This window comes from Neomonachus schauinslandi, chromosome 12, assembly GCF_002201575.2.
Source record: "Neomonachus schauinslandi chromosome 12, ASM220157v2, whole genome shotgun sequence".
Classification (NCBI taxonomy): Eukaryota; Metazoa; Chordata; class Mammalia; order Carnivora; family Phocidae; genus Neomonachus; species Neomonachus schauinslandi.
The window spans coordinates 85539800-85557137 of record NC_058414.1 but is presented as its reverse complement, the minus strand read 5'-3'; the positions used below and the strand labels follow the sequence as shown (position 1 = coordinate 85557137).

Here is a 17338-nt window from a genome sequence, read left to right as displayed (position 1 = left end):
CTCCCCATGCCCCCTTCCCCCCAGCCCCTGGTAACCTCCATTCTACTCTCTGCTTCTGCGTCTGACTATTTTAGATTCCACATAGAAGTAAGATCGTAAAATATTTGTCTACCTGTATCTGGCTTATTTCACTTAGCATGATGCCCTCCAGGTTCCTCTATGGTGTTACAAATGGCAGGATTCCCTTCTTTTTTTTTTTTTAAGATTAAATAATATTCCGGGGCGCCTGGGTGGCTCAGTCGTTAGGCGGCTGCCTTCGGCTCGGGTCACGATCCCAGAGTCCTGGGATCGAGTCCCTCATCGGGCTCCCTGCTCAGCGGGAAGCCTGCTTCTCCCTCTCCCACTCCCCCTGCCTGTGTTCCTGCTCTCACTGTCTCTGTCTCTGTCAAATAAATAAATAAAATCTTTAAAAAAAAAAGATTAAATAATATTCCATTGTTTGTATGCATGTATGTACGTGTGTATTATATATATTATGTCTACACACTGTATCTATGTGATATATAAATCACATTTTCTTTATTCAGCTGTCAACGGATGTTTAGATAGCTTGCATGTTTGGCTATTGTGAATAACTCACTGGTTGTTCAATATTGAAGCTCTTCCCCATGATTGGCAGTTAGCTGTGCCCCCAGAGCCCCAAGTGCCCACACCGTCCAGGTCCTGCTTCGCCCGCAGCAGTCTTGCCTGGTGCAGCGGGGAGCCTCTGAGACTATGCCCCTGTAGTATATCTTCTGACCGCTTGGTTCTCTCTCAGCTGTTCTCAAGTGTTCTCAACTGTCCGCCGGGGTACAGGGCATTCCTGGCGTGCAAGAGGTGTGCCCAGAGTGCCTGCAGCCTGAATGTGGAAAGAGAAGGCAAGGGTACATCAAACAAGCTTGCCGAGTGCTAGGCTAGAGCAGAACCCGGCCCACACAACTGCACGCTGTAACTTGCTTGGACGGATGGGGACCACGCAGCCGGGTGGAGCTTACAGCTTGTGAGCTCCAGAAAATCAAAGATAGTGGGACACAGGCATCATGCTATGAAATGAAGTTCCCAGGAGACACAAGGGTGTCAGCCAGGGAATGAAGTGAGTAAGATCTCAACTGAGGGCACCCCTAGAAGGATAGTTGGCCGCCAAATTATGAGCAAGGTCACTTGGAGAGCACAGATCAGAACACAGGGATGACAGTGATCTAGAATTGTGCCATCCCATAGGACAACCACTGGCCACACGTGGCTATTAAACCCCTGAAACATGGCTGGTCCATATTAAGGGTTGCTGTAAGTATAAAATACATACACATCAGGTTTCAAAGATTTAGTGTGAGGAAACGAATGTAAAATATCTCACAATTTTTTATACTGTATACATGCAAATGTAATAATACTTGGGGCACATTATGTTAGATAAAATAGATGATTAAAATGAATTGTAATTAATTAATCAATTTTACCTATTTCTTTTTTAATGTAACCATTAGTGGAAAATGTTAAATTTCACATGTGGCCCACATTTGTGACAGGCATTATATTGCTGTTGTCTGGTGCTGGTTAGAAGAACATTCCATTGGGTCTTTGGTGAGACCTGAAGGGACACCACACCCGACCACAGAGAACACATTTACACTCAGTCTCCTCAGGACAGGGCTGTGTGAAGACAACCAAATTTCTCCCTCTGACACCCTTTTCTGTATTTTTACTCTCACCTCTCTTGGCCAATGTGGATATGTCTTTATAAAATCTGTTCTTACCACTGATTTTGCTACTCCAGGTCAACCTTCCTATGGACTTAAGAGATTTTGTCTCCGAACGTGGCTTTCGAATAAATCTGATATTACCCACTATGTGTTTTATCAGTCAGACTCTCAGAGTTAGAGGTGCCATGTTGGTAGCTCTTTGTCGTATGGCTCACGTGCTCCCTCAAGCCTCACTTTGGGGCTGGGCTGATAGTTCCTGGTTACACCCCAGTCAGTGGCCAGATCTCCTGGGAAGAGGGAACAGAGGCCTATGAACATCCTCAGTTGTAGCACTTGCCACTGGCCTTATTTGTGTAGTATCTGAGCCCTTCAGGAGACAGTCTTCCTTGGAGGGTAGGGCAAAGACCCACCTTTCTCCTCCAGAAGCTAGCTCTGAGCCTAGAATACCGTGACATTCCATGAATGCCCTGTAGACAGCGAATGAATGTGGAGGTTCCCTCTTTCAGGGGACATGTGGGGTCAGGATGTGATAGCACTCTGTTTAGAACAGCATCTTCTAAACACCCAAATTTACATTAGCAGCTTCTTTACATTTTCTATCTTAAAAAAAAAAAAAATCAACTTCTGTTTCCATCCTTCCTCACTGCTTAGGTGATCTACAAGTATCATCTGCGTTGTGTAAAATAATAAATCTCGTTTGTTCTTACTGTCACCTCTCCAGCTTCGGGGTGGCCCCTGTGTTGGCAACTGACCCAGTGCTGCTGGCCAACACATCTCCTTTGATCTCAACTATGCCTTATGGCCTGAGGCACCTTTCCTAGGCTGTTCTCCAGGTGCCGGCATCTGGATTATGTTTCTACCTTATCAGGGGTGGACTGAACATGATATTCTGTACTCAAGTGAACTTGGCCAGGAGAATGGCTTCTGTTTGTCTGTCTTCCTCTGAAATCCCATTTGAATGCTGCTTGACATGTGGCTGGCCATTCGGGCTACTGTGGAGTATGGGGAACGGTGAGTGATGACCTGACCAGTCCTTTCTTGGTCCTGCCTCTCTCTTTGAGTAATTCTTTGGTCTCACCTTGATCAGCTCAGGGTCCATGGTCCCACTGGTAGAATGTGGCTGGTTTTTCCCACAGGGAGTTGACCACTTATGTAGTAACTACTCATTTTTTTTTAAAGATTTTCTTTATTTATTCAACAGAGAGAGACACACAGCGAGAGGGAACACAAGCAGGGGGAGTGGGAGAGGAAGAAGCAGGCCTCCCGCCGAGCAGGGAGCCCGATGCAGGGCTCGATCCCAGGGCCCTGGGATCATGACCTGAGCCGAAGGCAGACGCCCAACGACTGAGCCACCCAGGCGCCCGTAACTACTCATTTTTCCCCATCTTTATTAAGGCATAAGTGACAAATAAAAATTGTATATATTTAAGGTATACAACTTGATACATGTGCGTCTTGTGACATAATTGGCACAATCAAGCTAATTAGCATATCCATCACTTCACGTAGTTACCATTTTCCTTGTGGGTGTGATGAGAACACTTAAGATCTACCTTCTTAGCAAATTTCAAATACACAAATCAGTATTATTAACTCTAGTCACATTGCTGCATGTTAGATTTTTCAGAACTTATTCGTCTTGTGACTGAAAATTTGTGCCACTTGACCAACATCTCCCCATTTCCCCCAACCCCCAGCCCCTGGCAACCACCATTCTAGTCTTTGCTTCTAGGAGTCTGACTATTTTAGATTCCACATATAAGTGAGATCATGCAATATTTGTCTTTCTATGTCTGGCTTATTTCACATAGCATAATTTTCTCCAGGTTCATCCATGTTGTCGTAAATGGCAGGATTTCTTTCTTTTTTAAAGCATTATTTTCTATATATATACACATATTATGTATTTATAAAATATATACATATGTATGTTTTGTATATATACATATGTAATATATATGTGTGTATATATGTATATGCATATATGTGTGTGTGTGTGTGTGTGTATTACCTTTTCCTTCTCCTTTCACCCGTCAATGGATATTTAGATTCTTTCCATATCTTGGCTATTATAAATAATACTGCAATGAGCATGGGATGCATTTATCTCTTTGAGATACTGATTTTGTCTCTTTTGGATAAATACGCAGGAGTAGGACTGCTGGATCATAAAGTAGGTCTATTTTTAATTTTTGAGGACCTTCCATACTGTTTTCCATAGTGACTGTACCAATTTACGTTTTCACCAACAGTGTGCAAGAGTTCCTTTTCCTCACACCCCTGCCAACACCTGTCAGTAACTACTTTGCACTGGCCATGTCCTGGGTGCTGTGCTGGACAGTGGAGCTGCAAGGCTGAGTCTCTGTTCCCATGAGATGCGAAGCAGTCCCAGCTTTTTTGCCCATATGCAGCTCCCCTCCCCAGTGCTCACTGAGGATGCATCATCCTTCTTAGTTCATCTCCATCACTGGCCTTCTTGCTGTCCCAAAGAGCTCAGAATCGTCTGCATATTTTCTTGCTCCCTCCTCCAAACCACTTATACAAAATATTAAATAAAACAAGTCATAACACCAGTGCTTGGGAAATGCCCCCGGCCCCACTCCTCCATGCAGAAACGTGTCTTTTTCTGTCTCTAAGTCGGTTCTCTCTCCATGGTCAAACTGCCCAAAGTCCCACAGAGACTCATTATTTTTAAATGCCTTTTCGTGTGGAACCTTGTCAAAGGCTTTTGGAAAATCTAAATCGCTAAGAGGCAAGCACTTAGCTAAGAATTGGGAGACCTGAGCTCTAGTCCTGACTGTCATTGGTTTATCACTGAGCTTTGGGCAAGGCACAGAACAGCCCCGACCTCGGTTTCTTCATTGGCAAAATGAGAATGATGATGCTAGTCATCAACATCGTAAAAATCTTACAACCATCCAATGAGACGATGTTATTTAAGAATGCTGTGCAAGCAGCTAAGGAAACAGTCAACAAAACCAAAAGACAACCGACAGAATGGGAGAAGATATTTGCAAATGACATATCAGATAAAGGGCTAGTATCCAAAATCTATAAAGAACTTCTCAAACTCAACACCCAAAGAACAAAGAATCCAATCAAGAAATGGGCAGAAGACATTTTCAGACATTTCTGCAAAGAAGACATCCAAATGGCCAAAAGACACATGAAAAAGTGCTCAACATCACTCTGCATCAGGGAAATAGAAGTCAAAACCTCAATGAGATACCACCTCACACCAGTCAGAATGGCTAAAATCAACAAGTCAGGAAAGGACAGATGTTGGCGGGGATGCGGAGAAAGGGGAACCCTCCTACACTGTTGGTGGGAATGCAAGCTAGTGCAGCCACTCTGGAAAACAGTATGGAGGTTCCTCAAAAAGTTGAAAATAGAGCTACCGTACAACCCAGCAATTGCACCACTGGGGTTTTACCCCAAAGATACAAATGTAGTGATCCGAAGGGGCACATGCATCCCAATGTTTATAGCAGCAATGTCCATAATAGCCAAACTACGGAAAGAGCCATCAACAGATGAATGGATAAAAAAGATGTGGTGTATGTATATATATATATATATATATATATACATATATATATATATATATATATAGTAGAATAGTATACAGCCATCAAAAGAATGAAATCTTGCCATTTGCAACGACATGGATAGAACTAGAGGGTGTTATGCTAAGTGAAATAAGTCAATCAGAGAAAGACAATTATCATATGATCTCACTGATATGAGGAATTTGAGAAACAAGACAGAGGATCATAGGGGAAGGGAGGGGAAAAATGAAACAAGATGAAACCAGAGAGGGAGACAAACCATAAGAGACTTTTAATCTCAGGAAACAAACTGAGGGTTGCTGGAGTGGCGGGGTGTGGGAGGGATGGGGTGGCTGGGTGATGGACATTGGGGAAGGTACGTGCTATGATGAGTGCTGTGAATTGTGTAAGACTGATGAATCACAGACCTGTACCCCTGAAACAAATAATACATTATATGTTAATAAAAAAAAAAAAAGAATGCTGTGCAGGGTAACAAACAAAAACATAAGGGATCATTATCTGAAAATTTACACCAGCATCGTCTTCATTCATATGCATGATTCCCTCCCACAAGAACTGTAGTAGGCACAGACGCGGTTCCTCCCACACTCCTGGGGTGACGTTTGCGTAACGTCAACTACGTGCACTTCTTGAAGGGATGCAGGTTTATACAACCAAAAGAACCTGGTTCAACATGTGCTGGTTAGTATGTAAACACACGGAGGCACGGACAGAATCAGTCTGATCTTGGTAAGGATCAAGGCCATGCCATTCGCTAGATCTGTGACCATGAGCAAGTTACTAAGCCTCACCTGTACATGGGAAAATACTGATGCTTACTTGGCAGAGTTAGGTGGTTTACATGAGAAGTTAGTACGTGTAGACTGCCTGCAGGAGACCTGACACACAGTAGCCGCTCAGTTATTGGCAGTTCTCGTTGCTATCGCTTACGTGAGGCCAAAGGAGCCAGCAGCTGGACCGTCCTACCTAAATTTTATGATTGTCCATCATTCAGCCAATCCTACCACAAGCTCCTTTTATCCAAGATCTGTGTGAGATTCTTTCAGCAGGTGGGTGAATGGATGCTTTCCTTTCTGTTTTCTGAAATAAGTCGTGGACTGGGGAGAGGTATGGGGAGAGGGAACCCTGCCTGCCTTTCCAATGACTGATTTCCCATCCAGGCAGAGAGTGGAAGGGGGTACCATAACCTTATCCCGCTTCCCTGGGGAAGGCCCATGAAAATGTGCCCCAGGTGCTCCCTGGTCCATCCCTCTGTCCCCGCCCCCCGCTTACTTGGTTTCCTCTGATGTCCACTGACATCCAGCACATCACCTTGTGCTAAAGAGCAGGGAGCTGGGGCCCAGTGATAAAGAAGATTGATCAGGCACTGAATCCAATTTCCCTTGGGGATCAGACCACAGGCACTGCATGGGATACATATCCACCAGCACTGCCTCGGGGAGCCTGCTCCTGCCGGCAGCCTGAGGGGGCTGGAGACCAGCCAGGATGTTCAGTATCACTCTTGTCACTAGTGTGTTGCTGCTCCAGAGGTGACTTACAGCTGGGGATGAAGCCTGCCTGGGCTGGGGGCCAAGGCCATCACCACAGGGTCAGACTTGGGTGGTAATCCCAATTGGTTTTGCATGAACTCTCATTTCATTCAGATGAAGGAAGGCCCTGGCCAGGATGGACATCTGGGGGCGTGGGGGTGGGCACAGAAACAGGAGGGCTATTGGATTCTGAGGCATTTTGCTTTTCAGAGCTAAAAGTATTCTCTTTCTATTCCTTTATCAGTTGTTGTTTGTTTGTTTGTTTTAATGAGCTTCATGAGAAATCAGCAAAAAGGACTTTCAGCTGCATTCATTTATTTCTTCATTTTTAAAATAAATATGTGTCAAGCTCGAGTATTTCTGCATCAAAATCAGGAATGACTGGCAAAAGCCTCTGGCATCGTATAGACCAGAGACAGATGCTGACCTCAGCCCCCTGCCTTTATTTAGGTGGCACGCCCCAGCGAATGAACATGAAACCCACCAAGGAACAAGATCTCATGTAATGGGGTGGCAGGAAAAGTGTGGACTTCAGAGTCGAACTGGATTCTAATTCTGTCTCCAGATTTTATAGCTCAGGCTAATTGTTTAGTGCACCTCTGTCTCATTTTCCTCATCGTTTGTATCTGTATAGCAGTTAGGACTTTTGATGTTGCAGAAAAGCCTTTTTATTCTTTTAGCAATAAGGAAATAACATGAGTAACTAGAAAGTCCTGACAGAGGGCAGGCTTTGGTGTCATTTTGATTCAGTGACTCAGGGACATCACCAAAGACCAATTTTTTCCCATCTCTCTACCTAAACCTTTCCTGGCTTCAGCTCCCCTCTTTATGACAAGAGGGCTGCCCATAGCTCTTGGAACCGGCTGTTTCTTTGATGTGTTGAGGGTGAGGAGAAATTCTCTCTTCCTGATCACAAAACACTGTCTGTCCCTGCTTTGCTCTGAGTGCATATGTTGATTGGCTTGGGCCTGTTTTCTTCAATCACTGTGGCAACAGAATGAGATTAAACTGATTTGCTCGTGCCCATCAGGGAGCACCCCCTGCCCCTGGGGAAGCAGGGGGTGCGTCCAGTCTTGCCCCTAGGTGAGAGAGGGTGGAATGGTTGATGGAGAGGCCATGGAAGTCAGGACAAATGACCACTAAGCCCACAGGATTGAGAGGATTACACCAATAAGGAATTGCGTGCAAAACCATTTCTTAGTGCCTGACATCTAGGGAGGGCTTAAAAATTGTGCTTAAGAGGAAAATAAACAAATAGAGCCTGGAACAGACCTAAAAGCCAACACATAAACCACAAAATAAACTAGTGTCAGAGTTCAGTGAATTCAACAGAAACGAGGGGCAGCAGACTTTCAGGTGAATTGATGTCATCAGTTGGCATTAATGTGGTGTCCCTTCTGTAATTTATTTGCTCTGAATAACTTCTCTTCTCCTTGAGCTCATGAGAAGCTAAAAATTAAATATTAAAAATTAAAAGTAAGAGTCCATAATGGGAATATATGGAATATAATTTTTTGCTTTAGTTTTGTTACTGAAATCTCTAAAATTACATGGTGGGTACCTTACAGAGTCTTATACGTATAAATGGCATCTAATCAAGTTTGGTGATCCCCTAGCTATTGCCTTTCCCTGTCTCCCTCCAGATGTTTGGTCCCAACTTAGGTGGGTGGTATTATTAGTACTGGGCAGCAATTGTGTTGAATTTATGAGCCCAGACTTGTAATGACTCTGATTCTAGATACCTGGGCCGGCACCCCGGGTCAGATGAGCACCACGTGGCATTGAGAAGCCCCTGTCTTTCTAGATTTGTCCTCCACTCTGGGGGTTGTGGGCAAAAGTCTCTCCTGGTTGTCTCCACATTGTCCAAACAGTTCTAGGAAGGCCTGAGAATGGCCCAGGGGTGATCTACTATGCTAAGTGTTCTCGGAAGTTTGGGGATGACTCATGCCCAATGTGCATTTTCCTGGAATGTTCATATCCCCTTCCCTGGGGACATGAATAGAACCTCTAGGAGGTCTCAAGACCTACATCTACTCCTAAGCCTGAAGCAGAAGCCCATAGTTAATGGCCAGAATGAGCCCACTCAGTGTGAAACTTCCGAGGTTGGCTCCTTGCCTGATTCCCCTCAAAGGTGTGGCAATGATAACTGGGTAGCCATTTCAAAGAATCAGCCTGCATCCTCACACCCGCTTATTTTCTGAGAACAAATCTAGCAAATAATATTGCCTTTCTGGGGCGCCTGGGTGGCTCAGTTGGTTAAGCGACTGCCTTCGACTCAGGTCATGATCCTGGAGTCCCGGGATCGAGTCCCGCATCGGGTTCCCTGCTCAGCGGGGGGTCTGCTTCTCCCTCTGACCCTCTTCCCTCTCGTGCTGTCTCTCATTCTCTCTCTCAAATAAATAAATAAAATCTTTAAAAAAAAACATTGCCTTTCTGTTACATGATGATACTCTGATCTGAGGCAGCTTCAGTTACCCACTGTTCACCCAATCCCCAGCCCCCGCTCCCCAATACCAGCCCCATCCTCTTCTCCAAAGATGTCCAAGCCAGGCCTCGAAGACTTAAGCCTGAGGCAGAGGGAACCAGAGAGGATAAGGCCAGGTGCTTGGTGGGGCCTGGTTTGGTCTCCTGCCTTCCCTTCTCTTTGCCTTTCCCAGCAGGAGGCCCATGGCAGGGGGCTTCTATTCAGGGCCTGGCCTCGGCATCTCAGAGGCAAAGCTCACTGCCTCTCCCTTAGCTGTTGGGAGGGTCTCTGGGCTGAAGCTGGACTGCGGGCAATATAGGATCTGAACGCATACCATCTCTCCTCTCTCTTCTCCACAGATCCGTGTGGATGGGCCCAGGGGCAATGCCCTCCAGTATGAGATGGTGCAGGTAGTAGAGCCCGGCCCAGTCCTCCGGGATATGGCCTTCTCCAAGGACCACGAGCAACTCTACATCATGTCAGAAAGGCAGGTAAGGCTCTTGGGCTCTGTTAGACATCTGTCTTGCAGCTAAGTACTAGCCTGTGGCTCAGTAGAAACCTACAGGAGGCCAGCTGCAAAGAAGCCAATTGATTTATTTGGCTCAGTGTGTATCTTTTTGGTTATACTGCCTGGGGACTGAGGCTGAGTGCGCTGAAACAGGGAATAAAATATCAAAACATCTGGGAGTCTAGAACAAATCCACTAACTTCAAAGTGATGGGTGAATATAGATTCAGAGCCAACATTTACTGTCTTTTGAAGAAACATGGTACAAATGCCCAAGTTGTTTGTCTGGATTTCCCTACACAGAGTATAATCTCCTATCAAGGTCACCTTCTTGGACCCTGGAGGTCTATGGAGGGCAAGGATTTTTTGCCCGAATATCTTAGTTGAGGGAACATCATAGAATAGTCAAATGGATGGAGAGTCAAAAAACAGGGTCTCTGTTGTGTGAAGTAAGATGATACAGCGTGTGTTCTGAGCCTTTGTATGTACCTAGACCTCTAGCATGAAGTTCCAGCAAATTCCATGAGGCCAAGCCAGGCAGAACAATAGAGTACAGGGATTACTGGTAACTGATACTGAGGAGGAAGTAGCAAAGTTGGGCTTGTTTCTGGAACTCAGCTGAGTACTAAGTAAGTTCTTCAGGGGTCCTTGGCTTATTCCAGGACTCATGTGTCTACAGCAGGCAAAGGTAGATATGTCATCTTGAAAATTCCATATATTTAAGAGTATGTCTGGAGTGCCCGAATTCACAGCCCAGTGTGTTCTACCCCCACAAGACACGCCCACCTCAGGAGTGGATCTGCACTGCCCTGCCTTGCCCCCTCATCTCTGTGTGGGATGGGTCATTCCCAGGAGCTGTCCCTCCAGTCCATGAATATGTATGTGACAAAGGCAGCCGCCATGAGGGGCACATCCCATCTCTTATTCATCTTCATTAGCGAGGCCTGAACTCCCCAGAGGACCTTGCTGACAGAGTCTGGATTGTTCTGCCTGTCCCCTCTCTGCAGAGTGAAGGAGATGAATGCCACATTATGCCACCCACAAGGCTTGGGCATTATGCCTTGGCAGCCCCAGCGGCTCCACCCTCCCCAAGAGCCCGATGACATCTTCTCTGGGTGAGGGACTCCCCACGCAGCCACACTGGGACCCATTGTGGTACCTTCACTGAGGCTGCCCTGGCTTGGGGATTGCCTGATGTGGGGCCGACAGAGGAACATTTGACCCCAGGAGCCAGGACAGGGTATGAGGCTTCTCCTTTGCTTTCATTCCTTGCTCTTTTTCAATGGAGCCCACACTCCCTGCCTACCTTTGAGGCCCTAGACACTTAGGAGAAGCAGCTTTCCTTAGACTCCTTTGGAGAAGACCCAATACCTCCACAAGGCATTACATACTTCAATTTCTTACCATAACTGAAAGCCAGGATCTCTCAACCTGGAACTTTCTCTAAGAACTTCCAACAGTGGAAAATATAAGCTGTGTGGAGCTCCCTCTGGTAACTGATTTGGGATTCTGAGCTCCTTGTCCTTTGCATTCTACTTGCCTGAGAGCCATCAGTGGGCAGTACCCATTCAGGCTTGGAGAATGAGGTACGCTGGGAGCTCTGGGTTGTTGGAAAAGAAAGGAAGGCAGGAACGGATGGGACCAGGGCATTCATCCATTCTGGGACTGCTCCTCACTGAGATGGAGGGCAGCCTGTCATCAAAATAAAATCCCAAGGCCCATGACAGCTGGCCCAACACTGGTATCCAGTGGGTTTGCACATTTTTTGTGGGGAGAGGTAGTACAGCACAATGGTTAAGTGCACAGTCTTTGGTGTCAGAATATCCGAGCATGAACCTTAGCTCCAGCATTTACTAAGTACGATCTCGGGTAAGTTCCTTAACCGCTTGAAGACTTAAGGTTCTCAACCGGTGCATGGAAGTAATGATAACATCCCGTAGTGTCCCAAGGATCAAACGACATAGCACATGTAACAGGCATGAACCAAGCCTGGCACGGAGTAAGGGCTTGGTAAATGGAGTCTCTTATTCTTACGACATTGCAACAGGAGTGTCTGGACATTGGCCGTGTTTGCAGTCAGGCAGGTGGTGGCACCAAGATTCTGGGTGACCTATCAGGTATGGAGCTTTGGAGTTCAGGTCAAGGCTGAGGTGGGCTGGGAGCAGGGATTTAGTCCCAGTGGAAAGCAGATCAAGACCCCACAGGCTGCTTTGTTGACTGAGCATACCAAGTAGAGCTGGGGCAAGAGCAGCTTGGTAAATATACCAGGGATATTCCGGCCTCTGTCAGCTGGTAGTTGGTGTCAGCCATGCTGTGTCCGAGCACCTTGCAAGGCTGAGTCTACAGGTCAGTCTGTATATGCTCAGCGATGATGTCTGCTTGCCTGGAGGACACTTCCCTTTCTCATCTGGCTAATTTTGCCTCGTCCTTCAAAACAGCTGTGCCGTCCCATTCTACAATGAGCAATGGCTGACCTCTGCTTAGACACCTCTTTGGTAGCTTTTCTCACCCCAGGCTGTCTTTATCTCTTGCCAGACTGTCAGCAGCTTGAGGGCAGCCCTATGTCTTCTTTGTCTGTCTAAACCTCACCTAATGGGCCTTTGATAATTATTTGATGAATGAATGAATGAATTATTGATTGAATCCCCATTGTCATCATTGACCCAGAATTGGAAAAGAGGGACTGATACAAATTTTCTCCTGCTTATCTTAATTCCCAAGTTTAAACTTACATATATAATTACAAGACTACACTTCAGACAAAGGAAGTATCCCCCAAACGTCGGTCATCTGTTTATTACTGCCATAACTTTAACCTGTCCTGAACTGTTTTCTGCTTTTGTGTTTTTATTTAAGTAAACATACTGCTTAAACTTAAATAGCCTACTTTAACCATCTCTTAAATAGTACTATTACAGATCCGATGTGCTAGTCATACATAATATACCTAATTATGATATTGTGGCTTTATAATAAGAACATATATTTGGTCTTCATCCCCATTTCTGGCACTGAACTACCAGAACCCTTGGAATTTCCTGAGTGATGAGAGCAATGGGAAAATCTTTTGTTATAATATTTGGTCTCTTGTCCTCAGTTCCTGAAATCTTCAGGAGCCATAAAAGTAGAATGGGTGTCTCATTATTCATAATAAGCCCCTCTCAACCACCACTGAATTTATGTTAATTCGGTGACTTTCGGAAATCCCCTAAAGAAGGGGGGAGGAGTTGTTGGTTGTCAGGGGAGCCAGTCATGGGATTAGGGGGTCAGAAAAGGTAACTAGTATAACTAGTAGAGGCAGAGAATGGAGTGGTGTGTGCGCACGCGTGCGCGCGTGTGTGTGTGTGTGTATGTGTGTATGCATACAAATGCTATATATTTCCTGGCTCTGTGACCATAGACAAGTTACTAACCCTCTCAGTACCTCATTTATTCATTCAATACCAACAAATATTGAGCACCTACTGTGAGTCAGCCACTTTCTAGATACTAGAGATTCAGTGGGGAACAAGATAACAAGATAGACAAAATCTCTGCCCCGATAATGCTTATATTTTAGGTAGAGACACAGAACACGAGTGAGTAGGCGAATGAATGCTGTATGTCAGGTGATGCGAATACAATGAGAAATTTCACAGACTCAGTGGGAATAAAGTGGTGGCTAGGAACATGGTGGGGAATGCTCTTTTCAGGAACGTTGTCAGAGGAAGCCTCCCAAGAAGGGAACTTTTGAGCAGAGAGAAGGATAAAGTCAAGGGGAAGGAGGCAACTGGGAAGAAATCCTCAACCAGGCAGAAGCAACGGCTAGCTCAGAGGCCATGGGGTGCGACCATAACTTGGTGTCTTGGAACAGGGAATGGAAGGTGATAGGTGATGCACTGGGAGAGGCCACACCTCAGTTTGTGATCTGTGAAAAGGGAATGCAGTAAATGGCATTGCTCTCCCAGGGCACTGATGAAGACAAATGAGATAATGTCTGTAGAAAGAGCTTGGCTCAGCATCTAGAAGTGAGGGAACCTCCAACCTATTATGATTATTTGCAAATTGAATAATTCCAAGCCAGGGTATTATTTCTGCTATTAGGAATATGTGAGTTCCTCTTTATGTCTCACCCAGCGAGGCTTTCACTCTCCATATATGCTTCTCCTTGGTGTGTCGGAGTGAGGGTACCGCTGGGTATCTCTGTAGGATATGTGTGTGCGGGCATGTGTGTGTGTGTTCATGTGTGTGCGTGCACACACATGCATGCCTCCTCCTGTGTCTGCCCCTGCCTGTATGTCTCCCATCAGCCTCCGTCCTGCTTCGTACATATCTGTGTGTATGTATATGGTGTGCATTTACTATGACGCTGGTGCTCCCAAGGGAATGTCTATACACACTGAAGCTGCTGTGATAAAAACCTGCCAAAGCAATGGGAGGGAAGTGAGAAAAAATGTCAGCAAGGCAGATGAATGAGGAGATGAGGTGGCAGAGCTGGGCTGTCCTCAGGTGCCCTGGAGCAGCCCCCCACCGGGGAAGAAGCAGCATCCCCCACACAAGGCAAGCCTCTCTGATAGGCCCCAGAGCAAGTGGCAGATTCAGCCTCTCAGCCATCTCACACAACAGCCCTCCCCTGCCCGAAAGCCAGAGGCCTCAAACACCTGTTTCTGCTTTGGAGATGCCCTTGCATTGTGTCTGGGCCAAAGCCATCCTTCATGGCTTCTTTGTTTGACTGGCTCCTGTTGACAGTGCATCTGCTTCCAGGGGACACTCACATGAGCTGGTGACACTCAGGTCCTAGCTGTGATCCAGGACAAGACGCCTGTGGGGGCCGAGGAGGTAGGTCTGGAGGTGGGTCCACCTGCACTTGGAGTTACTCGGAAGGCAGAGCCAACTGGGGCAGCTCTACTTGGCTCCATCCGCATAATCCAGTGGTCAAGTAGCAAAGGGCCATCTTGCTTTGTAACATACTACCCAGGCCCGATTCATTCATTCACTCAACAAATATCCACTAAGCATCTACCAGGTGCCAGGCGCTGGCCTACACACTGGGGACACAACAGTCAAGAAACAGATAAAAACCTTGACTGTAGGGGCTTGTGGTTTTCGCAAGAGGACACAGCAAAGAAGCAACCAACATCCCAGATAAATCACGTAGTAGGTTTCAGGGCAAAAGGAAATGGAGCTGGATAAGTGGGATCTGAAGACCTAGTCAAAGCAAAAGAGTTGCCATTTTAAACAGTGGTCAGAGAAGTCTTCCCCAGAGAGGTATAGGTGTAAAAGGGGGTGAATGGAGGCCTGTTGACCTGTCCCCTTCCCTGTTCTCCATGTTTCTTTTCAAGCTCTGTGCTCGGGGTTGTGAAGCAGAGCTGGTCGAGTGTGCCTGTTGGGATGAAACTGGTGAGAGAGTCCCTTTGTGACTGGGATTTTTACCATGTTGAGACTTGCATGGGGGAAGCTCGGTTCAAGGGGAAGGTGGTACTGTGGTCCAAGACAGTGGCTTGGGGCTGGAACTCCGAACTGCACGGTGCCTCTGCTGGGACCACCTTGCGATGAGGGGCCATTACTGCTTCCTCGTGCCTCAGTGTCCCTCCCATCCCCAGCCTGCCTCCCAGGGGGTTCTGAGGGCAGCCGATGTGAAGTCTGGCAATCTCGGGCGTCTGCACATCCCCATCCCACATAAGATGCAGCCGTGGAAATGGTTCCTGCCCCCACTGGGCTCTCGTAAGAACGATTCTGACTCTCTGGGTGCTGATTCCAGGGCAGGTCTCTCGAGAGGTGCGTCTGCAGTGACACGGCTGTCTGGCATCGTTCTTCCTGCCCCTGCAGGGGACAGAGCTGTATGCTGTCGTTTGTGTCCGGATGGCTGACACTGTGACAAGCCCATTTGGACATTTGCTCCCGGCTCTCAGCCCGGGCCGTTCTGATAGCTCCTGGGAGAAGGAACTTGAAGCAGGGACCTGAGAGTGAGTGACAGGAAACAGAGCCACCTTGGGCACTTGAAAAAAGGAGGAAGGCTGTTGCAGTGTTTCACCCAATGTCACTCAGACAGAAGCCCTTCCCATTTGTCTGGAGCTGATCCGGAAGGTTCCAGTGTGCCCTTACTGAGATGCTCCCACTTCTCATTTCCTTCTCCATAAAGGCAGAACATCTCCATTTTACTGTCGCAGAACCGGAGGGACCCAGACAGGGGAAATGACTTCCTTCCCCAGCTTCCTACATTCCCCAGGTGCTGGGAGCCTGGCTTCCCCTTATCATCATGAAACCCCAGAACTGGAAAAATCCTCAAGGCTTCTTGCATCCCCTTCTCTCCTGCAGCCTTTTCCCTGTAGGACCGAGGAGCAAACCAAAGCCCAGAGAAGTGAATGGCTTGTCCAGTGTCACACAGCACGTTGGCCAGAGAACCAAGTTAGAATCCAGCTCTGCTCCTCCTGTTATGTCTTCTGCAGTCCCTTCTTCCCCTGAGGGACATGGAGCTCTCTGTGGGGGCAAGAGATGCTCTTTATCTTCTGGTCTTGTCAGCAGGAAAGTTATACACCTGACTCCTTAGGCTTCAAAATGAGCCTAAGGAGACAAAAGGGCTCACTGAGGGTGAGAGCTGAATGGGGCAGTGGGGGTGACTGTAGGAACTCAGAACCACCCTGCGGCCCCAGAGAGGAGGTGCCTTGGCTTATTCTGCCTTAGTTCCAGCCTGGTGCAGGTTGGGCCTGCAACATCTATTCTAGAGCCTCTTAGGGTACACGGGGCCCCAGACACAGTCAACCCATCCCATAGAGAGAGTAGGCAAGGGGACCCCTCCTTTTCCAACAGGCATGTTTCCAAGTGGTCACTCATGTAGGCATAACGTCTCGAACACCTGAACATGATTGAGTCCAGTCACCTCCCCGAGAGGAAAAATGACAGTGGCCTGACATTTCTCAGATGGGGTGACTGGAAGGCAGAAATGTGTGCAGGAGGGAGCCCACAGGGTGGTCACAAATAGGCCATGAACTTGGGTTTTCATCCAGGCCCTTTGCACACTCACCAGCTCTGCCACTGGGCCACTGGACCAAATTGCTCATGCGGGTTGCGCTTCAGTTTCTTCGTGTGTGAAATGCAAATGATAATAACCACCTTTGGGGGCTTTTAGGATGAAAGGTGAGACTTGTAAAGGGCCTAGCATGTAGTAGACTTTCAGCAAGTTGTGGGAGTTATCTCCATCATTATCATCACTATTATTACCAATTTGGTAGCTGAAGGCCAGTTCAGCTCTGGGCACCAGCTCCCCAGGATAGCCTGGCACACACACCCCCTGTCCATTTTGAAGTCCCTCAGATGATACTAAGGTCGAGCATTCCCTTTATACCTGCTGGTGCTGCCCTCCAGGAGACTGAAGAGCTAGGAGCCCGTTGTCCCCCCATCCCAGTCAATAGGACTGTTCAGCCTCTGTGGGGCTGCGTGGATTCTCCTCTGTACTCTACTTCCGCTGGGGGGAAGGAATTTTAGTTTGCTTAAGTCGAGCCCCACTGGACTTGAGGTTATCACAGACCGGGCACTTGAACTCGCTTTGGCTCCTCATCCATCAGGACTCCTAGGGCAGACAGGGAATGGCTGGTTTCCCTGCGC

The 17338-nt window shown here is 47.1% G+C and overlaps 1 protein-coding gene across 3 annotated transcripts in view; it reads left to right on the top strand.

Moving 5' to 3' along the window:
* The window catches only part of PLXNA4 (plexin A4), a 353986-nt gene that overhangs the window by 196096 nt on the left and 140552 nt on the right, over positions 1–17338 (top strand). For 2 of the 3 annotated variants that reach the window (XM_021692788.1, XM_021692789.1), the window contains exon 3: positions 9607–9738. In XM_021692788.1, the coding sequence (XP_021548463.1) occupies positions 9607–9738 (132 nt within the window). Of the gene's footprint in view, positions 1–5064; positions 5109–9606; positions 9739–17338 lie in introns of all 3 variants that reach the window. The other variant, XM_021692787.1, reaches the window with a different exon arrangement.